This window comes from Drosophila novamexicana, unplaced genomic scaffold (assembly GCF_003285875.2).
Source record: "Drosophila novamexicana strain 15010-1031.04,08,12 unplaced genomic scaffold, DnovRS2.1 tig00004549-arrow-arrow-pilon, whole genome shotgun sequence".
NCBI classification, from domain to species: domain Eukaryota; kingdom Metazoa; phylum Arthropoda; class Insecta; order Diptera; family Drosophilidae; genus Drosophila; species Drosophila novamexicana.
In genome coordinates, this window is record NW_020825047.1 from 764,902 (window position 1) to 790,581 (window position 25,680).

At 39.8% G+C, this 25,680-nt stretch overlaps 1 protein-coding gene across 1 annotated transcript; it reads left to right on the forward strand.

Moving 5' to 3' along the window:
• The first annotated feature begins 1,173 nt into the window (after positions 1–1,173).
• Positions 1,174–25,460, forward strand: LOC115769173. The gene is made up of 5 exons (XM_030713878.1): positions 1,174–1,272; positions 21,255–24,083; positions 24,150–24,287; positions 24,700–24,907; positions 24,975–25,460. Exons 1-5 carry the CDS (start codon positions 1,174–1,176, stop codon positions 25,283–25,285), a joined length of 3,585 nt encoding a protein of 1,194 aa, XP_030569738.1. The 3' UTR covers positions 25,286–25,460.
• The last annotated feature ends 220 nt before the right edge of the window (positions 25,461–25,680 follow it).

Consider the following 25,680-nt stretch of genomic DNA (forward strand, 5'->3'; position numbering starts at 1 on the left):
CTACTTCCCAATGCGAAGCGGACAGACAACGGGTAGCACACATTAATCATCTACTTTGATAATTAAGGTAGTAAGAGAGATAAAAAATGAATCACTTTAAATGAGCCAGACAAATTGTTAAAAAAAGAAAATCATGAAAGACACATCGCGGTGTGCATGGAATGCAGTTTAATGAGTTGAGTACGGAATGTTATTGTTGTTGTTGCTGGCATAATCGTTGCAGAGGCTATGTGACACAGGTCTGTAAATGGTAATGTTGATGTCTGCATTTATTTTTGAGCAGCTATTAAAAGATATTTATCGTTTTAGACCCAATGCGATTCGTACGCCTTCAATTTGCGTTCTTATCTGCATTTCCGAGTACGCCAAGTTGAGGAAATTACGTGATTTCTGAGTATGAAATCGAAATCGCTGCAGATGGCATCATATTTGTCTAGCCCCATCTATTTCTGGTTTGATAAAGACTGAGACACGGAGAGCGAATTGCATTTGGTGGAAAACGCTTGACTTGGAGCATTACATTTCCTCATGTTGCACAGTTGAAGCCAAGCAACACTTTCTCTTTCAACAGCCGAAGCGCTCTTTAATGCTTTCTCTTTTCAAACGAACGCTCTCAACAAATGTTGCTGCTGCTCATGTTGCCAGCAACATGTTGCTGCGCTCATCGTCGTCGCATCACGTCGCGTAGCTAGCTTCGCATTTTTTTTTTTTTTGGCATCTTCGTCGCTTGGCTTGGCTTAAATTGTTACCAAACGCTTAATGATCTTCAGTTAAGCATCGAACTTTTACCAGACAAGTCGTGTCTGCGGCTTCCACTCGATTCCGCGGCAGCCACAGCCAACGCTTGCGGCATACTAAATAAAACAAAGAGTAAAAAAGTTAAACAACAAAAAAAAAACTAACTACATTTGCATAAGGCAAATAGAAAACGTTTAATTCAAAAACCCGCCAAAGCAAAAGTTGATTTCAGTTTTGTGTTTTTCTCGCAATTTTAACAGTCGAAAAATTTTTTAAAAATCTTCGAAACCAACGTTATCGTGTTTCGTTTTTGAAAATAAAAAGTGCAGCAATAATAAATCGAAAAGAAGTAACCAAGTTTTGAACCTAACTGCAAATTGGAAAAACCTAAAAATATACTATATATACGATAAATCTATCAAATTTGCGTGAATCATGCGAAATTCATTGGCACTTTTAGGCACTTTGTGCCTGTGGATGGCCGCGGCGAATGCACAGGGATTTATTCCACCCAATGCTGGCATACATAATGGCGTAAGTAAAAAAATAAACATTTTCAATTATGTGATTTCTGTTATTAAATACAAAACAAAATCTTAAGAATGTTGCAAAAAAATTAAAAAAGAATCCTTCTTATATTCGTAAATGTCTTTAAAATTTGGAGTTCCAAAATATATTTGATACAGGACTTAACGTAAGCATAAAACTTAAATAATAGAAAATATAGTGAGTATTTTTGATGTTTGTATAGTTTTGTTTTTAATCAGGTTAACAGCTCCGTTTGATCAACTCTTTTATATTTATATGTAATAAATGTCAAATTATATTCCATTCAACAAGCTAAGACCGATTCATATTCAAATAAGGTCAGTTATTATATATACTAAACGAAAACAAAAATTTCATTATTATTCCCTTCAACAATTGTCTCTTAACCTTTTACCAAAATGAGAGCAACCAATATACAAATACAGTAGGGTGTTCCAGTTAACCATAGACAATGTTCGTCTACAAAACTCTAAACCACAACGCATAACCCAAATATTTGCCAAAGCGTCTATGAGAAAGAAAGAAAAAAAAATTGATCACACAATTTGCATTTCCATTGAATGTTATGCAAATATTTATTGTTCATTCTAGTTGTGAATTTTATTTGCGGGTTAGGCCAAAAGGCAAATTGACACAGTTTTTAAGAGACGTGTGAGTCAAAGAAAGTTGCTGTTTATTTAAAAAAGCACGGAAATATACCAAAATATTTATATATATTTATATCAATAACACATTATGTAATTTTAGTAAGAAAATTCCACAAATTCCGAAGCACTTTAGACTTGCATAAGATACAGTTTTGGCCCGACTGGTCGCCCGCCTAAATTATTCAATTATTCAAAACATTTTCATAGGCATTTTCATATTAATTGTACAAATATGCAACTGAGATGCCTCAATGAACTTTCCCTTTTTTTATATGCATGTATATAAAAATACATATATTGGTTTTTGTTTTTGGAGCTGCGTTTAATGAAGATGCAAAGGAAGCAAAGAGTAAAAGCCACAAAATCATGACAACGTTTAAAGCAACAGATAATAAAACCTGTTCGCTTGAAATGGTCAGGACTTTAAATAAAACAAAATACCGAGGAAATTTTGAACGCACGAGCCAACAAAACTGCAAGTCAGCTAAGAGTTCTCAGTTCTTAAATACAAATTTGTAGTTAGGTCAGTACCAGCTGGCCTTTAACTGAAATGTGCGGCTAACTTTATACGATGGATCTATTAAGGCTCATTAACAATTAGCTGGGCTTAGCATAATTGATAGACATTAGCCGTTTAATACAAGCATATATATGTACATGTATCTATTTATATATGTTTAGGCCACATCCATGATTATCGCTTGTTGTTGTTGTTGCAGCTATTGTTATGTTTTGATTGTTGGTCAATGTGGCATTTGCGGCATCCGCTGTTATAGTTTGTTTTCACTTTCATGGCCGCAACCAAACTTGGCAACAGCCGCAACGATTTATGATATTTCCAATTTGGTTGTCATTTTCGCTCTTTATTGTTGCTGGCTTTGATTTGCGGATGAACTAATGCTCATAATTGGAATTTGCTTTTTTACTCAACACTTTTGTTCGGGCGTCTATTACGTAAACATATTTTGATAATGTTTAACCTTAATATCATTTTTATGATACCAAGCCGCGATTTTCCCAGTCGGGTTTACAGATCACTTAAGGAGCTTAGTTCCAAAAATGCCAAAGTTTAATTTGGAAAGTTTATTATTTTGTAACATAACTTTTATGCTTGCAAATATTCCTGAGCTCATTACCCTTTGTAGAGTTTAGTTCAGTTTTTGAAAATCGAATAGAAAGGCCTACAGAATATAAGTGTTTCTTAATCTGTTGGTTTTTTCTTTGTTGATGATATGAACGACATATTGATAGTTTCAGCCGTTTAAATTTGCACACATGTTAGTTCCTAAAACAATGCCTTGAGAACATAGTTTATTTTAAGAAATAATAATAATACAAAGTATTTAATTAGCTACGCTGAGAATAGAGCAATCAATGCTTAGCTAAAATCTGATGCCAACTTCTGTCAATACTATACTATAAACTTTATTATTGAATTTTTGCTACTTATACTATATACGCTCCTTTTTCGTTCACAAATTGCTCTCTGATTTCATAATATGGCTTATATCATAGCAAATCGCATGCTCAATTACATTTTCAATTTGTTTGACTAAGCAGCACTTCCTGCCCAACGTGGCGTTCAACACTTTGGCTTTATTTCCATTAACTTGGCGCTGTCCAATCAAGCGCTTCATCAGAGTCACAATTTTGTTCACTTTTCCACGTGCACCGAGCATTTCAAATGAAATTGAAATTCGATTTAATTCTCAACTAGCAGCGCTACAGCACCAGCAGCAGCAACTCAATCATGTTGGGCCCCTCGAAACTAAAAACGATTCGAGTTTAAAATAAAATCAAATCGAGGCACAACTAACAACGGAGTGTCGGGTGGTTAGGGTAAGGGGCAGGGCCGGCTAATTGGCTCTGCGTGTGATTAGCGCTCAATTACTTTATTTATTTGTGGTCTTCATTTTGATACAATGCAAGACAATTCGATATTGATTCCATTTGATTTAGTGTAGCGCCAGTTAACGAGCTTTAAGTGGCAAGTCCGACAGACACAATAGAGCATATAAATGGCCTATATATGATTAGGCCCAAAGCTCAATTAACGTGTGGGCAAGTGTCATCCTGTTACAGCTGGAAATACTCTGTAATTCTTGTTGCCAGCCAAACAACTTTCATTTTTTAACACAAATCCATTAACAGTTTGTCACACAAAAAATGTATCTTTCAGATAAATATGCAACCAAAATATATTTATAAAAGATCTCTCGATTGACCCACTTTCCATAACAACAAAACGAAACAAACAAAACCTGCTAGAACGACGGGCCCCTACCCTACAACAATATGCGCAAAAAATATATACAAAAAAAAAAAAACGTTGGGCTATACAAAATGAAAAGAAATTACAACTTGAAATTCGTACAATAAATTGCGAGCGGCAGCGGCAACAATAAACAGGTTGAAGGGCCAGACTTGCGCGTAACTGACAGATACAAAGATACATAAAGTATCTTTAAGCAGTTGCGCTGTCTACAGCATTTGACCGTACAAAAATAACAGCTTATTATTATTATTAATATTACTAGTTGCCAATTAAAGAGTGAAGCCTGTAAGCCTATTAAGATGCTAATCGCATATGCTGACATAGACCCAGATATTTTGCTTGTAGTTGCGAAATAATATTGTGGAATATTATTTCAGAAAATATTATTTATTTTGGAATGACTGTACAAAATAACTTGAAATACAAATTTTAATTATTAGGAATTTTTTTTGTTTATTATGCAACTGTTCAGCGCATTTTATAATCCGTGCATTATTTACTAAGACGTATAGCTACATATGTCAGGGATTATAAAATGCTTGACCTTTTATGAAATTCTAGATTGCCATAAACAAAAATTCTTTATTTTGTTTTGACTAAAGTCTTAAGGATCTGAAGTTTTGCTTGTCTTAAGGTTGGTTTTCTTAGCAGCTTTAGCAGTTCTCATAAATAAAGGCTACTTCTCCCAGCTTTTAATACTGAATTCATGCATCGCCCTAGTAACGAAAGTGAAAGCAAAATATTGGACATTGAAAAGTCAACATAAAAGCATTAACCAAATTTAAATAAAGACAAAATTGAAGACAAAAACCCAATGCTATGCAAACTATGTGGCAGAGGGGCGACAATAAGCCAGAGAGTAAAGCCCAGAAACGACACGAACCAATTGGACACGGGGAGTATTGGACATTGGTTAGATGATGGGCGACAGATGTTGCCCGGATTGTTGTTAAGTCTGAACAGTTGTTGGTTGTTGGCTGTATGTTGGTTGTTGTCCGTTGTTGGTTGTCCGTTAGTCGGTGGCAATTTCTGTTTACACGACACAAAAAAGCAACTGCAAACGCTACGTGAGGCAATATACAGTTACATTTATATATACATATGAATATTTATCTATATATATATATATATATATATATATATATATATATATATACACATATACGATATAAGGCTTAAAATTAAGAAATACCAAAAACAAAAAGCAAAATCGCATAAAAGAAACTTCAGAGAGCGCCAGCCGCGGCTGACTGCGATTTGGTCTTTAAACTGTGACCAGTTCCTGTTCGCGGACAAAAGGAAGATGATGATGTGGCTGAAAAAATGCTTATTTTTTCTTGTTTACCAAAAACTTTGTAATGGTTTATTGCCGTTTGTTGTTGCATTGTTGTAATCGCAGGCCGTTGCCGTTGCTGTTGCTGTTGCTGTTGCCACAGCCAACTTATGTCAATAGACAGAGAGACAGAGGCATAGACAGACGGCAGCAATCTGGTCTGACACGTTTTTCTTTGCAACTTGGCAACTACAAAGTCTTATTGGAAAATTGTGCAAGCCAAATAAGGCAACTGAACAGCTGCACAAAAGGTTAAGGACAATGTCCAGTCCGTTGTGCGACAACCCATAGGAATGATTCGGGAAGAGCAGCCGAACAATTAAGCTATATCAAAGTTAAAAGTCTGAATTAAGTCATATTAAATTACCCCAACTTTCTGAAACTTTTCAAGCTTCAAGATAAAAAAGAACAATCTAATAGCGACTTTAGATAAAGATAAATTATAGATGTTTAGTCGAAGTCTTTCCTCGCGCTGCTCAAAAATCTAACGCAATACTTTTAATCATTCCCAAGCAAACAACAATAACTTCCGCATTTATGTCGCGGCTCCCTCAATTATTAAGTCATTATTAAGATCTCTGATCTACCACAAGTTTTAGTTACGCCCACATTTATGGTAAGAGATATATTATATATAAATTTTAAGCGAAAAATTTCACATGCCATGTGGACGGACGGGGCAGTTCATTAATGCTTCTACTTGGGGCATCTTTCGGGCACTTAAGCGCCGCTGAGAAAAGAAAGTAAAAGGGTCTGCGACATAACTCATCGTTGGTTATTGACAGGTTGCGGCGTGGCGACTTTTTTGTTTATTTCTTTTTTAACCATATCTTAAGTTTGGCATCTTCTTTGGTAGTTTCATCAAATTTGTTGCCATTGCGCTGGGCTGGAGTCATTAATATGGAGTGTTGGGGCTCAAAAACCAAATGAGTTTTGGCATTTTTTTTTGCCCAATCCTAATTGCGATTGGCGTCAGGTGTGTGGAGAGTGCGGCGGACTGATGAATGCCGCAATTAGTGCTGCAATGTGCAGTAAATATATCAGAGTGCAATTTTCACCCACCAGCGGGATTTGCCAGCGAGCGCAGCAAGTGTCAACTTCCGCATTACTCATACGTCACGTATAACTGGTTTTCAGTTTCTGCGGCAGTGGCAGTTGCTGTGCCTGTGGCAGTTGCAGTTGCTGTTGTAGTTGCTGCATCTTCTCGCCATAACTCAACACAAATATAGCCAAAAAGTCAAACGATCCTCGTCGCCGGTCACGTAAGCGTTCGACCAAGCCCACAGACCCAGACGATGCTGCTGCTGCTCCTCGGTGGCATGCAGCAACTGGGCAAAACAACTGGCTGCACTTTCGTTTTTGTTGTTTTTGTTGCTGCTGCTGCTGCTGGGTGAAAATGAAGAAGCGTTTTTATTTGTTGTTGCTGCTGCTGCTGCTGCGAGAGAGTTCCAAAACAAGATTCAAGCAATACCGCCCCAAAGATCTGGCTGGCTGGGTTGGTTGGCCTGCCTGAAAGATGTTGCAAGCCAGCGAGGTTGCATAATTTGTTTTTGTTTTTCTACAACTGCCTCACAAGCCGTTTAGTTGCTTGCTGTTGGTGGGAGTCCAAATTGTTGTGGCCAAGTGTTTGTACAAGCCTGTCCATCGATTTCAACTTGAATTTGTTTTGCGCAAAACATACGCTATGCAATTATTTAATGGCATTTTTGTGGTATTCGATGTAAAAATCAAGAAAAAAGAAAGCTCCAAATGTGATCGAAGATCACATAAAGAAAATCTCAAACATAGCTTATGAAATTAGCCTAATCTACTAATGATATCAAAGTATGTATATCCCACTAGGTGTAGTTCTTATTGTCTCGGAACTGTTCACATTCGGACAGAATGATATGGCTAAATGATCCTATATACCTTAAATATATTACTTCTATACTCTACTTGCACAGCGATACCTGTAACAGACACAATTTTAGGAAATAAAAAAAGCAAACTTTCGTTAAATGAATTATGTTAAATTATTGCTCGATCGCAATTGAGATAATTGAAAAAGCTTAAACAACTTAGAAATGTGAAAGGTTACTTAAATTGATAAAAATAAAAGTATGTAGTTGGCTAATGGATATCGTATGCTCACAAAAATGATGCAGCCTGGGAGGCGAAACAAAAATGATATCAACTTTTATTTAAATTGTAACAGTGCCTTTTACAAATCTTCTACCACTCAATTGCAAATTTCTACACACACATTTGTTGGCTCTTTTGACTGATTTTCTCTTGATGAAATCAAAAGCCGAACTCATGTTTTGGGTTGCATGCTTAACTGTTGCACTCAAATGCGCAGCAGAAGCAGCCAAATGCACTGCAAAACAAATTAAAATGTGTTATTTGCAACAAAACACAGCAACTGTAGGAACTGCAGGCGCAAGACGTTGCAAGAAACCAACAGGGAATGGGCATGAAATGGTTAAACAAAAAAAAAAAATAACAGAAACAAAAATAATAATAATACCAGTCAAAAACTTCTGCGGCGCATAAAATCAGCGAAGCTTGCGAAAATTGTTTTTCTTCAAGCTGAAAACTGAAAGTGCCAGCCAGACTGAGGCTGCAGCTCGAGTTGGAGCTGCTGTCAGGGCCCACAATTGGTCGCTTGTTGGCCATAATCTGCCATGGCCGCAGTCTAGTGTGAAGTGGGTTACAGATGGCTGTTAGGGGCTGAGTGGGTACGTCTTGGACTACGACAGGCGCTAAGTACAAGCGGGTGCTTTGACTTCTGCGTCGGCGTAGCCGTGAAATATACGCCCAAGAAATGTAACCAGTGCCAAATATGAAGCACACAGTTGCATCAGACTTAAGTAAATATGATAATATGTACTTTATTATAAACACAAAGTGGCGAAGGTAATTTTAAGTTAGACTGGACAAATGTTATGCAACTAGAAGTGATGTAATAGTAGAAAGGTAAATTAAAATTTTCAACAGACTTGAGTAAAACTTTTAAGGATGGGCCTTAAAGAATTGCCAAATCAAACGCTAGTGCGAGATAAAGGGAGAGACAAAGAAGGACTATATTTGACCCGTCTTATTGGGTGACTATAGATATTTCTTTTGTAATAGTTTAGAAGACCTTAACAGTGTGACAACACCTGAATAAAACGTTTACGAATACAGCCTAAGGAAGAGAAACTAAAGCGAGTACTTGAATGTTTCAAAAAGAATGGCAAACACAGAAATTGAATGCAAGAGAGAGATAAAAAGCGAGAAAGAAAGACGGATAAAGAGAATCTGTTGGAAACAATGAAACTTATTGCTTAGGTATGATATTAAAAGGGAAATAAATATAAACTATGAAAAATGATCAATGTACCTAGTATAAAATAATCATGAAATAATGATAACATAATTTAGGTCTTCTTTTAATGTCTCATTGAAGACAAACATAATCACAAAAACCTTCTGTAGGCACATAATTACATATTTAAAAGCCTAATCACATATGCACTTTACGTGTCGCAAGCTTCTCAAGAGTTTGTTTACTTTCAAGATTTGAGTTTCCCAAGTGAAAAAACAACTCTTACAGCCACTTCTTGGTCATTCTATTAATCATAACAGGCAATTTGTTAAACGCCCTGCTAAACAGTTTGCATTCAGGCCCAACATACTCAGGTAGGTTATTAACCGCTGAACAATGGTCAGTCTAGTCTGACAGCTGACTGCGAAGACAACCTCTCGTTCGGGTAATTGTTTAAAATTGTCACGAACTAAAAAGGCGAAAGTTTACTGACTTCCAAGCTGAAGCTCTGACTTATGCGGTGCATTTCCAGTGACTGTGGTCAGGCCATTTGGGGGGCTACCTAAAGCCGAGACCTCTACAAAAGTAATTTGCATGTCGGGACGACTCTTAAAAGCATTTCTCGGAAAAGCGACACAAGTGCAGAGTTTGCGTGACCAACAGCTAAACACGAGAGCAGCAACAACTCAAAAAAAAAAAAAAACAACCAAATGAGCAAACCAGAAGCAGCATTAGGAGGAGCTTGGCAGTTGGTTAGAATGTCGATATCATCTGGAAATGACTTAATTGTTGAGCTTCGGCTACTCTAGCCAAAATGAAAAGAACTCTACTCCGTGTCGTCTTGCTTTTCGACTTTTACTTGAGCACTGCTAACCTATAAATTATGAATTCCAACTGAAAAAATACATGCACAAAAGATTTCATTTCATTGGCAAACAATGGCATTGCAATTGACACAGAGGCAGCTGTGGCTTCAGGAGGCAGCGGGTGAGGAGAGGCTGGATTGTTGATCTGAAAATGCAATCGCATGTCTAGATGCCTTCAACACGAGGCACAGTCAGCGTAAAACCCAATTGTGGCTAATGCCAATGTGTAATTAATGCATTAAAATGAAATTTCAAGAAAGATCTAAAGCGTAAAGTTGCAATTTATTGTTCGAGTTGAGGTTTTGGGCGAGCGAATGGAACGTTAGAGAAAAAGTTTAAATTCAGTAACTGTTGAATATCGGCTCAACCAAAAGCTAAGTATGCCCAAGACATCTTTAAACTTTCAACGAGATTATATCCTGGCCATTTTATATGCTTAGGAGAGACTTTGATACTTTTAATGAGCACAGGCTCCATAGAATATCATAATAAAGACCACAAATAATAGCAAAGATTTGATTAAACTAACCTTGAAATTGGAAGAAACATTTGAGTAACTGATACAGATACTTGAAGACCAATTCAACTCTTAGCAGGTCTTTAAATGTCTACTTAAGTATACATCCTCCTTGTCAATATTATTAGTATATATCTCTGTATATTTTTCTTTTTACTCTACAAGTCTTTTAAAGCCAGCTAACATATGAATACTCTATACACGATGTCGTACAAGCATAATTAACCTCTAAGTCGTCTCTATGATTGACTATTTAGATTTCTAGCTATTCGTAGACAAAGGTCAAGACTGCAACTCATCTCAACAAATATTGACGCTCTGGCTACGGAGCACAACAATATATGTCGGCTTATTTGTGACCCATATTCAATGGATGTGGCGTCGATTGCAATCGAACGCCTCAATTGAAGTGACAGCCCGTGAAATAAGTGGATAAGTAAATAATCAACATTGAATATCTTTGAATACAAAAGTAAATAGGCAATGCGAGTGCGCGTACTATATAAATTATAGATACATTTATTTCGCGGTTTTTTATGCCATTCAAGTCGCAGAAAGATTGCAAAGAGAGAGAAATAATAAATAGTTATGAAAGAGGTCCAAGATAAATGCGCCAAACTAGACAAAGGCCTGAATTCATTTTTGATGAGCGTGGTCAGGTTTTAGTTTGAGGCGTTTGGGCGTGGAAATGACTGTCAATGAAACTATATTTAAAGTTATGAAATTTGAATGTCGAGACTTGCCAGCTAGATGAATGCAAATCTGCGCCGAGTTGTGCAAGGCAGCGTAATGAAAGCGTAATTGTTGACGGTTCTCTTGACTTGGGCTTTGTGTTTACATATTTTGGCCAACGCTCGAAACGCGACGCGCAGCTACTGTCCATCAACAAAGTGAAGCAAATAAATCTTGGCCAACTACGTGCCCGTGTGGGCGCCTACAACTGAAGCTGCAGAAAACACGAGCTTCAGATACATAAGTAGTTACTGAGATACAGATACACACAGGCGAGACACGCAAGCCGCGTACTGCGTGCGCCAAATTTATTGAATTGGAAAGTAAAATTGCAGTTAATTTTTCTACACATATCTATTTAAATTTATTTCTACAAATATGTTTGCTGTGTATTTAATGTGCAGCCAGCACGCAATTTGTCTGCCATAATTATGGGTATTTTTTCAAAGGTTATTATTTATTATTATTATTATTGTTTTTAGATGTTGTTTGTGGGCTGTTGACTTGCAAATTGAAAGTGTGTGCTGATGTTGTGGTTATGGATGTTGAAATTGAGTTGTTTGCTTGCCATCTTGATGAAGTGTTCGATTTTAAAGACATTTCAATAACTTCGGTTTGCACATATTGCAAAATTAAAAACATTAATCAATATTGTCAGCTTAGTTGATCATTGTACACACATTTATTTTTAAGTTAGTGCTTGAGAGCTGCCAAAGACTGTGAATATCTTAGAACACCTCGCTTGTGATTTTAAATTTGATTCCAATTTTACTGTCCCTAATCCTAGTTTCTACACCTGGATTTTATGAAATGATTAGTCTAATTGAATCATTCTTAGCACACCTTTCTTCTTCTTCTTTTTCTTCAAGTGTTATTTATTATGTCTTTTTCTTTCTTCTAAAAGTATTTTTTCTCGATCTACCCATACAGAAGTTGATTCTACTTCTGAACACAACTCTTTGCGAAGCGGCTGTCAGTTATTTTTTCCTCTTTTATCGCATTGCCTTAGTTGATTTCTAAATTATGATCTACCTATTTTTGATTGAATTTCCTTTACAAATTTTACGTTAGACCACCCTCACGATCTTTCTATGAACTAGCTGCCCTTTTGAACTGCGGTGCTTCCCCTTTCTTTCTTCTTTGCCTATATATCCGCTAATCATAAGCACTTTCTTTCATCTTTTACTTCTCAGCTTAGTGAAAACCTCTTTTAAAAAACAAACGAAAAAATTAAAGCGCATCTCAAAACATTCAAGAAGAAGCGTGCATAGAAATAAACAATTGCAATTAGCTATATGAACATTTAAATGAACTGGCATATAAACCTCGATTTTCACATGCAACTAAAGACTGACCGAAAAAAGTGGGTTTATTTAAATTACAATCGCCAACGTTAAACCACTCAGAAAGATACAAAGTCGGCTAAGAAGCGACGCTAATGATACCATAAATCTCTTGCGACTCGTAAAAAGTGTCAGTGTGTGTCAAATTAGGCATACCATATGAGTTCAGGTAGCAGCAACAGCTGCGAATGCTACCAGCAACATGGCTACATGGCAGAAGCATGGCAGCAGCTGCGGGTTGCACGCGTAGGTGATGCCAGGAAACCGTCGACTGCCCGCTGGCTCTTGGCCATTGGCATTTTAGCCCAATTCCAGCTAATTTACATGCGGCACATTCAATTAGTCAACTCAATGTGCAACACACACACGCTTTGCCTGCGACTTTGTGTGGCAAGTGTTAAAGTTTCTGATTGCGTTAATTGTTAGCTGCAACTTGTTGATGCTGTTGCCACAGGCAGCTCTTATGCAATCGCTGTACAACTTGCGCCACGGTTTTCGCATCTTCAAGATGCAAAAGTTGTAATTAACCAACTGCAGCAACTGTTGGTTAAATTGAAGCCAACTTGACAGCAGGCAATGCTGGTTAATCGTCATTTTCCTTGATTTTTACGAGGGATCTTGGAGTTGATTGAAGTTGATGGATAAACATTTGCATACACTCAAAAAAACTTTCTGTCAATTGTATTTTTGCATGAATAAAATAAGATGAAATGACATATTATTGTGGAATGCGCATAAAAAGAACCTGATTTTGGAAAAGTAAATTCAGATCCCATTTATGATAGAATATTATAAAGTTCTCTTACCCCAATTTTAACTTTATATAGAATTTGAAACATATTCATTTAAATATTATGATTTTTACTCTCAATAGTCAGAAGATTAATAAACTTGACTTAATTTAACCTAAAAAAACAGTAAAGCTACGCCTTCATCCGTAAATCGAAAAGAAGAACTTCTAAAAATATGATATTCGAACAATTTTCTAATAAGTTAAAATATTGTTGAAATTCCTTTCTAAGTCAAAGATATTCACTAAACGTCATTCTTTAACTTTAACTCTTAATTTTACTGTCATACTAAGTATTGTTGAACATGAAATAAATATTATTTTTTATCGCTGGATTCTTTCTCTTATTCCCCTGAATTGCTTAGACGTCGAATTAACTAAATAATACTAGACCCAATAAAGAGTAAGTGTGCAGCCGCATTTTTCACTCGTTATTGCCCACAATTAACAACAATAACAACAAAAACAACACGAAAGACAAATTGTGCTAATTTATAAACAGTCTTACGAGCATTTTCGTACACCGGCATCTCGGACTGACGGAACGGCGATAATATCAGGCACAACTTTTGACCAAGTTTCTTTTTCAAAGCGTTGCTTAAATAACTTTTCTTCTTGTTGTTGTTGTTGTTGTTGTTTGCCGCTGGACATGTTATTGTTATTGTGTTGTGCTTGCAATTGTTTCAGTTGCTGGCAGCGATTTATAGTTGTTGGTGTTTTTTAGGGTGGGCTTCTTTCGCTTTCATGTGACCGGTTGGCGAGGCGATGCGATGCGATGCGATGCGCCTCATGCCCCATGCGCCTTAACTGGACGCGATTGTAGGTGTTGCTGAAAGGCATTTTTTGGTGCTGCCGCTGCTTCTTCTACTTTTGGCCAGGCACAATTTCGGTTAATTACACAATTTTATGTAAATTTCTCTTTCAGATATTGTTGTTGCCGTACATTCTTTTTGTGCAGCCACGAATTAATTACTTATTTGCGTAGAGCGCCAACTATTTTGTAGGCAATTAAAATGCCTTTAGTTGCGGGCGCCTTTTTTGTTAACTTTAGCTTGACTTGGGCTCGGCATTTGCTAACTGCAGCCATTTGTCGATACAAAAGTGAAAGGCCAATTGCCAAATCCTGAGATTGGTCAACACCAAACAAACAAACAAAAAAAACCAAAGCAAACATCAAATGCTTATTATGCACATTTTTATGCCATGTGGCAACACACGGCCAAAGAGGCGGCCAACCAGTTCTCTTGGCCAATTGACAGAAATCTCAGCTGTCGTCGTTCTTTGAAGATCTCCATTTAAATGCATATTCATTGCAGATTCAATCAAAATGATGTGAGCACGATCTTCGAGTTAAGTTTCAGCGTTACGATCTGCGATAAGCCATTGACTATTTACAAGTCGAGTCACTTTAATTCAGAGCGATTGCATAACTACCAATATGTAATCGACCAGAAAATACGTTTCAATGCGCATTTCAGTTGCTTCAGTATTTAGCTAAATACACTGGGGTATACTGAACGAAAAGGCTGAGGAATATTGTGGATAGTCAGAAGTCATTTTTTACTTTTACACGGTAGCGTTAGGCGTACACAAACAGTAAAGCAAAATTGTAAACATCGACTGGAAAATCAGTTACGAAAGCAACAGCAAAGAAAAATCAAACTGACAGATTCTTGAGAACAATTAAATTGGGAGCCTAAGAAATACACTGCGAACTCGAAATAAAGTTCAATACAAGGATCATTTTTATATAAGAAACGCAAAAGCGTGAGAATGATAGATTGGGAAAACGTTCGCGACTAAAGCACAAATGAATTTCAGCATCAAGTACTCACGACAGCGTAAACATGAAAGATCATAAGTTTTATGTATTCAGAATTCCATTAACCCAAAAATGTGAAGCAAATGAGTGTGAGAACAGAGATTACCGAGAGAATTTTCATCCGAAATATGTGTAAGATCTACGACTTGTAAGAAACTGCAGCTTAAAGAAATCTCTTGGCAGCTAATAAAATGTTTGCATCAGGACATAAAGAAGTGTTATATCTCATGAGCTCTCACCGTCTACATACTGATTCAGAAATAGTTGAGTACAATTTTTAAAGATTTTTCGACAGCACTTAACAAGCTTAATTTAGAGAAGCCAATTAGACTCAGCACCAAGCAAATGCTCATTAATTTTACCCAAAAAAAGAAATCGGTTCTAACTCTGACATATGCATCTGTAGATTACAAAACATGGCTAACAGCAGAATACAAGAAATAAATGCACTCGCAGCCTCAACGCAAGCTGAGCAGAAAGAACCTTGAAAACTCCACAAGTGACCAAAAATGCAGGCGCCCTAGAAATAAAAATCTGAAAAAAATATAAAAACGAAGACAAATAACAACTAACTAGACAAGTCAAGAGCCGGTAGCAAAAAAGCAAAAGCAAGCCTGCATCAACGAAAAATCAAATTCAGTACAATGCCCAGGAGAGGGGCCTGTACAGGAAATACGAAAGGCAGCGGCAAACGAGGCCACTTGGCTACAAGTCGCACAGTTTTCGATGCCATTGGCCGTTGACGTTGTGGCAAGTAGCTGAAATTGTGAGACACAGACGCGTATAAATACCCATGGCCTATTGCGCAAGAGTGTTAACTGAGCATTTGAAGAATTTATTGCTTAAAGCACTTAATTAACCTAGTCAACTACATAGCTGACTTAACTAAGCGATCGACATTCCGATTTGATTTGGCTTGGGAGCATTATATTCTGATTAACATATACCGCATAAATGCTCACTAAGTGTGCGCAAATCACTTTCACTCAAAAGCCACAAAACGAAACAAAAACGATAAGAAATTTCGATTTTGAGATTTCGCTTTCGTTTGGCCGCCTTTTTTTTCCTGAGGCTCATCTGACGCGGCGTTAATTGAACTCTGTTTCTTGTTTTTGCTGATGTGTGATGTGAAATCAATTATGACTTATTAACAAATTAGTCAGAGCCAAAGCCGCGTCTAACTGACAGTTATAACATTATGGATCAACGCCCCAATACAGAAAAAAAGCATGTATTTCTATCATAAATGCTGTAACTTGTTTTCACTTCTTCTACTGCTGCCCTTTTTCCATGCCTGTACATGTTCCAATCTCATGTCTGATCTTTGCTCATTAGCATAATGCTCATTTGATATGACAGCTCTAATATGCAACGCTTTCGTAATAAAAAACTATCCAGGCACATTGAACATGAATCAGGTTTACTTTCTGTGTTGGCACTTTCTTTGTTGTCCATATATATAGAGTTATTTATCGACTAGACTTGCAAGATTAACAAGATTTTACAGAAGAGGCTACGAAAGCTATTTTTCGATGCAATACTTAACGACCTTGCCTGCCTTTTTGTTGACCTTTATAAGAGCGTAAGCTTTGAAAAGCCAGACCATTGGCAAATATAAGAGTAACAATAATTTGGATATATAAAGCAAGTACATCTATATGGATTACCTTATATAACATAATTTAAATCACCTTTTCGTAAGCCATCAAAACGATACGAAATCTAAAAAAAAACAATAATTAATACCATAACAAGAGATGTTAATTACGAATAAAAACTCACATTGCCTCGAACGACAAGACCCAACGTAATTTTCGTACCACTGCAAATAGACAATAAATAAAACAAATTAGAATGGAAACAAATAAATCAATTACTCATCTTACTTTAATTGACATACATATAGATATCTTTGAGCAATATCTTTTATACACAGCCAATCGGCTAATTCGTGCGACCTCATGAAAATCCCAACCGCCAATCATTAAAACCAATTTCACTCAACTCAGCACAAAAAGTACATCAGAAACAATCAAAAATCGTAAGATTAATTGTCTTTTGTGTTGAGCATGGCCACCGTTTTTGTTGATTTGCTGATCTATCGCTCAATTTGAAGAAACAGCAACTCTCAAAATGTCAATCCATTGACACCTTCAATCACACACGGGCAACCCACAGTCGACAACCACAGCGCACACCGCTAATGTGTGTCTCGTGTTGGCATGTGACAACCACAACAACGAACAGTTGCACACCTGCTCAGGTGTATTAGCCGGGGCGCATGCGTAGCGTCCATTGAAAGGGCCTGGCATTGTGAAGGGGAAGAGGAAGGGAAACGAGAAGAGAAATGAAAGCGCTTTGCATGCGAGACTGAATACGCCAAGCCATGAAATTAACATGTTTCAAACGTTCCACAACTAAAAAAACTGAAATATGACACGAAATGATGGAACCCTTTCGGTTGGGAGTTCATTGTCTGTCTTTACAGGCAGAGTCTGGGATGTTTGGCTGATTACAGTGCCAATGCTTGTGGGCACTTGATTGATGATTGATTGATTGATGTTTTCACCAGCTGCGCAATTTGTCAAAAAAAAAAGCAACAAATGTGAGGGAAACTTTATGTCGAAAGCCGAAGAAAAATCTTCAGAAAAATATCTTTTGTGTGAAAAATGTTTGTTACAGAAGCAGATGCACGAGAAGTCACCGAACGCTGACCTATAAGGTCTTTAACTCGCTTGGGATAGGTTAGCTTTCTGTGAGAAGCTCCAAACTACGCAGGAAAGGTTCCAGCTGAATAAAAACTAAAAAAAAGATCGTGTATTATTTACAAATGCAAATAGACTTCCGAAGTTTAATGTAAAAGCTAATGTAAATTGTAATATGCGAAATACAAGCCTTATGTTGTACTATCTATAAAAAAGTATTTTTATACCCTTGCAGAGGGTATTATAATTTTGTCGTGAAATGTGTAACGGATAGAGGGAGACATCTCCGACCCTATAAAGTACATATATATATTCTTGATCAGTATCAACGGCCGAGTCGATATAGACATGTCTCTCAGTTTTAAAGCCATCGTTATGAGACTTTGCAGAAATGCCTCTTTCTGTTGCACGCAGTACATATGTATGTCGGAGCCAGCTGGATCGGACCACTAAATCATATAGCTGCCATAGGAACGATCGGTCGGTAATTAAGTTGCTGTATTGAAATTTAACTACTATTTTCCCTGTGATTCTTAGATACGGGCAAAGCTCTATAAGCATTAAGGTTGGGTCTGCAAGGGTATTAAATCTTCGGCGTGCCGAAGACAGCCTTTCTTGCATAAAAATGTATTCAAGAATCAGACAAAGCAAGCAACCATTTCACCGTTTCCTTTAGTCAACTTATCGAAGACCTACGACTGTCTGCCTGATTTACAGATTTAGTTTATAAGCTAAGCGAAACTCTAGAGAATAAAGCAGCTTAAGCAAAAACCAGAGAAACCCTTTGAAAATGTAACCCACACAAATGTTTGGCTTCACAGGTAAAGAAAAACTCAGGAGCTGCTGCATTACGTGGGGAATTGCATAATCAGCTGCGCGATTGGCAGCTTTGACGGCAGCGCCGATGATGAGCTGCATCATTAGCGGCAACAACATAATTACGATTAGTCTGCGAAAAGAAAAAGTGGTTAGGGCAGCAGAGACTGCGGCGTAAGGGGGAGGGAGTGAGCTGAGTACGGCATAAAAGGCATACAACTTTGAAAATCTTGCAGACGCATCCCAAATGTCGCAAGATAATGCAAAAGCCATAAGATTTATGGGTCTGGGCAATAAAAATTATGCATGCTGCTAAGCATTTTATAAGTCTATGCCCCTCCCCTTCCAACTAACCCTCTGCGACTACTACACCTGCCGCACCGTACGGTGTCCGCTCATCTTCTCGTTGAATAACTGTAGTTTACAATTTTTGTTATTATGCTGTTGTTGGCGTAGTCGTTTTTTACTGCGTTTTGTTTTTTTTTTTTTTTTTTGCCTGTCTTTGTGCCGCATCATTCCATTCCAATTGGATGCGTAAGCTATGCGTATGACAAGCGGTTTGAGCCTCACCTCGGCTTGTATAAGCTCTGTAAAAGATCCCAGGCAACGGCGACGATTTACAATTGCATTTGAAGAAACCAAAAACAAAAGAAATTTGTCTATTGCAACACACTTTTTCCAGCGGCTCATCATTTGCGAGGAAGCAAACGGCGTAACTCTATGTCTTTATTATTAACTGCGACACAATTTGACGGCTTCTTGAAAATCTCTCTTTTTGCACACATCCGATCGTAACTCTACGCGGAAAAAAATAGTATATTATATATAGTAAGAACTAAATTATTAATGTTTTATTACAGAATTGCAAAAGCGCGTAATAAAACTTTTTCACAAATAGTTATCGTTTCCAATAGTTATCGATATGCCAGAAAAGTTCGATAGTGGGTCAAGGCTAGTAACCTGCTCACATATATACACTTGTTTAACAGAAACATACGCACTTGAAAAATGTAATCTGCATGCGCAGCCGCAACGAATAAGAAAGAGAGTAACCAACGCATGTTAATTTGAGCGCACCTTCTACGCTCTCTGAGTATTTCTAATTTCGGAATTCACTTTGCGACCATTTTTATTGCCTTGCTTCGCTTTTTGTTTGCAAGTGTGTGTGTGTGCGGTGCTTTGACTTCACTACATGTTTTGCTACATTTCCATATATACATATGTAAGTGTGTATGCAGTGGAATGCAAAAGAACGGAATACGATTGCGCATCAATTAAATATCTTTCGTGTGGCGTAATTCGCGAGCTTTCGCTTCATGTATATTTGTTGAGATCGGCTTTGAGTAAAATACAAATATGGTTGCGGGCAAGTAAAAGACTTGGACTGGTTTTTTCACTGACTTTGACACTACTTTTCATAGACGACGCGCAGGACCCCAGCAGGCCAATGCACTAATCTTGTTATTGCCATCTAAAATGGAGCAGACATTGGCCAACAAAAAGCGAAAACTGGTTCACATCTGCAAGGCGATTGCCGTTGTGGGGCGGGGACCAGCCCACTTTTGATCAGTCAATGGCAAATTTTTCTGTGCAACTTTTCATTTGCGCTGGCGTTAGGTCTGGTTTTGCTAGGGGATTATTGTCAACAGCGAAATGATGTAACAAGAAATGTATAATCCTGTTGTTGTTGCAAAGGGTATTTTAAATTTAAGCGTCTTTTTGTTGCAGTTCATTGTCGAAGACGGTCGAAAGTTGTTTTGTCTTTCACCTTTTTTGATACCTTGAACCCATTGAAAATGGGTATAAAGGCTATAATGGCAGAAGGAAGCATATCCGACCCCATAAAGTATATATGTATGTATATACGTCCGTCTGTATGTATGAACGCAAGGATCTCAGAACTTATAAGAACTAGAGACCTGAAATTAAATGTAGCTTCTCCTAGGTCCCGTGCAGATCGAGCATGTTTCCGATATTCGATAACTTGCCCCGCTTCCAAGTAATCGATAAAAATCGATATCGAAATCCTGTGTTTTTAGAAATTTTAGTAAATAATTAGAGCTAGAGTCACCAAACTTGATATGTTACTTCTAGAATAGTATATATATACAAGTGTCATTCATTTTATACCTATCGCCATCTTCCCGCTTCTACTTCATAGCTATAAATCAAGTTAATAACCCAACTTGTATTGCTCACCAATTTAAGCTACAATTTTAATGCAATTTACTTTTTGAGAATACGGTACAATAAGATCGGTTAAGAAACCCGTGTTTGCGGCAGCTAGCGCAAATTCGAAGAATTTTTGTATCTATGTACACACACACATTCATACGCGTCTGCTTCGAATTCCATCAACAGAATTGCAATTGCGATTTTTTTTTTCTCATTGCGTTTTAATGATTGGTGTGGATGTTGAGTAGAGGTGATGGCAAGTGGTGTGATCTGTCGTGAGCTCGAGCCCTACCAAGGAAACTATTTTTTATTTTTGTTTTGGCTGGTGTTCCTGTTGGGTAGAGTAGGCGGCGGCAGGTAGGTTAGTTGCGAGTTCGAACCCTGCCAAGGGAATTTTTTTTTTAAATTTATCTTTATTACTTCAACCGAGCGCGTAGTGCGAGCTGTATTTGGTGTTGGAATATATGCTAGCCGGGAACTCCCGACTAGAACCTCTTACTTGTTTAACATAAGTATGAGCTAAATCTTATATAGAATGGTCCAATCGACCAAGTATCTCTTATAGCAACAGTTGGTCGGACACAGCTTAACAATGTTATAAATTCTCAATAACGAATGTTTTGTCTCAACTATAATTTACACCCTCCTCCATTTCAGCCGCCGCCACCGTTGCCTTTTCAGAATGCGCATCGCCGTCAACTGAATCTGCAGCACCAATACAACCAACAGAACTTTGTGCAGCCAGGCGTGGAGGTGCCCATACCAGCGCAACAGCGCCCGCAGCACTTGCACCACCATCATCATCATCAACAGCAGCAGCAGCAGCCGCAGCACCACCAGCAGGCACATCGCTTCGCGCAGCAATACCCGCAGCAGCCGCAGCAACTACCCCACAACAATCTGCAATTCCAGCGCTCCACGCAAAACCAACTGCAAACTGCGCCACAATATCCACAAGCGCCACAACAGCAGCAGCCGCAGCAGCAGCAGCAGCAGCATCAACAGCAACAGTTGCCCTCAGCTGGCAGCAATCTTGACCTGCATCATCAGAACTTTTTGGATTTGCGCAACTTTGCCAGCTCGCAGCAGCAGCAGCACCAGCAGCCCCAACGCCACAAACATTTCCCCGATGGACGCCTGCAATCTACGGCTTTTCCAGCTCAGGCTTATCAGCAACAGCAGCAGCAACAGCAGCAATTTGCTTACCAGCAACCAGCAGCCCAACAGTTTGGCCAGCAGACCACACAGAAGCTGCCCAGTCAGGCGCCCGTGCCGACCTTCCAGACGCTGCAGCAGCCGCAGCAGCAATCCCAGTTCAACTATCAGCAACAGTCTTTGGCAAAACAGCAGCAGCAACAGCAACAGCCGCAGCAGCAGCAGCAATATCAGTTGACGCCACAGCTGGGTCTGCCACTGCCGCAAATCTTTAACAACCTGCCCTCCACTCCGTTCCCTGCGCAACCCTCACGTGAGACCTACCAGCAACAGCAGCAGCAGCAGCAGCAGCCCCTGTTCCCACAGCAACAGCATCAGTTCATCAACAATGCTCCGCAGGCACAGCCCGCCGATCAGGAGTACAAGCAGAAGCTGATACAAAAGCACGAGCAGTTCGTGGCCAAGCAGTATGAGAAGTCGCAGCACAAGGTGCGCCAACAGCACGAGGAGTTCCTGGCCAAGCAGCATGCCATCAAGCAGCACGTGCTGCCGACTATCATCAGCCAGCACAACAACTATCCACCGCAACTGCAGTATGTGCAGCCGCCACGTGGCCGACCCGTTGCCCATCCCACGGAGTACAATCAGTTCAATAGCGCGCTGCAGCAGTACTACAAGGAGCATCCGACGACGACGACAACAACCACAACCACTACCACCACCACGGAGGCGAGCACCACACCCAAGAAGAACATATATTCGCAGGTGAAAGCGGAGCTGGGCAAATTCGGCAGCACGAAGCTGGGCAGCAAAAAGCCCGTGAAGACCATTGCACGCGAGGATCTGCTGAAGCAGCTGAAGGCGGCGCTGTCGGAGACACCGCAGCAACCGCTGACCGGCAACAAGACCTACGATGAGATGGATCTGGTGCTGCCCAATGGCCAGCGTGTGCAGGTCATACGCACCACGGACCCGAATCTGGTGCAGGGACAACAGGCCTATTCACAGGATCAGCTGCAGGCGCTGCTGGCCCAGCAGGCACTCGGCACCGACGCCAAACTAGGACTGAGCGATGTGGCGCCCAGCAAGAGCAAGGATCTGCTACTGCCCGGTGGTGGCAAGGTGCAAATATTGCGCTCACCCGATCCCGAGGAAACGGATCAGTTGCCCGCTCAAGCGCTGCCCGGCGGTGTCGATTTGTCAAGCCTGGCGGCCTTGTATGGCGGCGGTGCTGGTGATATTCAAGGCGTTAGCAATGGCGCCAATAGCATTGCCAGCTCAGCGGTCATAACCTCCGATTCGGATGATCCGCCCACGCTCGAGGAGCTGGCCAAGCGTGGCCTCATACCCGATGGCTATGAGATTGAGGGCCTAAGCTCTGACTCGGTCAAGACAACGCCAGCACCGGCCACAGTGCCGCCCAAGAAGAAGGCCACCTATGTCTATCTCGAGGAGCAGGCCGATGGCAGCTTCAAGATACAGGGTGTCAAGGCCAACGGCGAGAAGGAGACCAAACAAACGGGCGCCGAGGTGGAAAGCATTCTGGAGCGCATACGCAGCGGCGAGATTAAATTGCCGCCTTCGGTTTATCGCCTGACCTTGCCCAACGATGAGGTTGTTGAGATCAAGAGCGGCAAAATTATACAAACCACGACCACACGCGCGCCACCCAGCAGCACCACAGCCAGAGCAACCACTAGCACCAGCACGACCACCACACCAGCGCCATTTGTCTCCCGCAACACGCCAAGCAATCATCGTCAGTATCATCCATCGCGCACCACCACGAGTACCACCACAACCACAACTAGCACCACCAGCTCGCCCCGCTTCACAGCCATTTATGAGGGCACTAGCACCGCCAGCGCCGCAGCGGCTAGTCTTATACGCACAACGCCAGCTCCCGTCTACCACTCCTCACCTGTCACCCCTTCGCCCTATCTAAGCGGACCTGTATCCACGCATTTGCCGGTGGTAACGGAACGTCTGGCGGACATAACACAAACGCCGGAGTTATTGCCGCACACACCTCCCCAGTATGCTGACGCTTTGGTGCAGGAAACGGAGAACACAGAGAAGGCTGCATCTACGGGTGGCGCCTCGGTGCTGTCGAATCCCAGTGAGGATCTGCTGCAGATACTCAAAAGCAATGGACTCTTTGCCATGGCTAAATATCTGCGCCAGAGCGGCCTGGACAGCATACTCAACGAAACGGGTCCTTATACCATCTTTGTGCCTACGGACAAGGCATTCAAGAATCTGCTCGTCCAGCTAGGCGGACCCGAGCGTGCCGAGGAGAAATTCCAGTCCAATCCACGACTGCTGAGTGGTGTAAGTTGGACTAGTCTAAACGGTATCTATTTAGTATGAGTACTTACTATGGTTTTTCTTTTGCAGCTGCTTTTGCATCATGTCATTCCTGGCGCCTTTGAGATAGCCACGCTGCAGGATGAGATGACGGGCGTGTCCCTGGCTGGCACTCAGCTGCGCGTCAATCAGTACAATATGCACGATCAGGAGTGGAATGATGTCACTGTAAGAACTCATTTAGATGTTAAGAACTGCTTCACAATCAATCAGGCAGATTAACTGACTGATGCTCATTACTCAGCCCGAACTATAAGAGTTGGGTGGATGCATTTTGGTTCAGTTAGTTACTCGTTACTATTAGAAAACAAGATTTTAGTCAAATTGTAGTGTTAGAAAATATTGTGTTTCATCCGAAACTTTTCCAACTCAATTTTACGGAAGGGGTTTGCTTGAGCTCAAGTAAAAGAATCGTTTAATTGGCTTTAAAAGTAATTTGAAAGCTTTACAAAAATAATTATTCAATTGGTATTCTATGGAGTTTTTGGATTCATGTATACTACACTCTAAAAACAGGCAGTTATACGTGTATGAGCTCCAATAAAATCAAACTGAATCGCCGTTCCAACTTTCATTTTAGCTGACCACCATTAATGGAGCAATGGTTGTGCTGAACAAGAAGGACATTAAGATACCGCAGGGTGTGGCCCATGCAGTGGATCGTGTGATGTTCCCGCTGCCCGTGGGTGATCTGCTGCAAACGTTGCAGTCGGATCGCGAGGGTCGATTCTCCAATTTCCTGAAAATACTCTACACCTCCGGCATGTCCGAGAAATTGCAGAGTAAAGGTGAGCCAGCATTCCGATTTGGCTTTTGGGTCAATGTCAACTAATTGAGTTTCAATTTTATCTCCAGGCGTCAAGACGTACACAGTATTCGCACCGGTGGATAAGAGCTTCAGCGAACTTGATTCCGATACGCTGGAGAAGCTCTATACGGACAAGGAGGCCGCCGAAGAGTTCGCCATGAAGCATATTGTGCCTGGTGCACTCTTCTCGGCCGGCATGCGCTTCTATCAGGTTAAGGATTCGCTGTTCACGGGCAAAACAGTTGTGCTGCAAAAGACCTCCGCCGGCAAGATCAAAGTGAATGATGCCCAGATGGTCACCTCGAATATACCAGCCACCAATGGGGTGATCCATGCTTTGGATGGAGTCCTTGCGTGAAGGACTTGAGTCTGCGATCGGCCACGCTTTGAGAGTGGGCCTTGTTATTGCAGTGGTTAGTGGTTAAGTTAATTTTTGATTGCGTCGACCAAACTTTAGGGGGGATTTTTTTCATAATTAAACACATGCGCAGCAAATTGTTTGTGAAATCTTGCCACAGAAATCGCGATCATATAGAGAATTGGTGCACAAAAAAAAAACAACAACAAAAACAAAAACAAACGAAATAAGCAGAAAATGGGAAATGAGTGTAAAAAAATGTTTGGTGCTTCCATTAATGTATTTTCTGTATTTTTTCTTTCGCTTTCATAAACAGTCATTAAAAATAGAAATAGTTTAATTTAAGTGAAAGAGAAAACAATTTTAAAGATGTGTAAAAAGGAATGTTTTTAAAA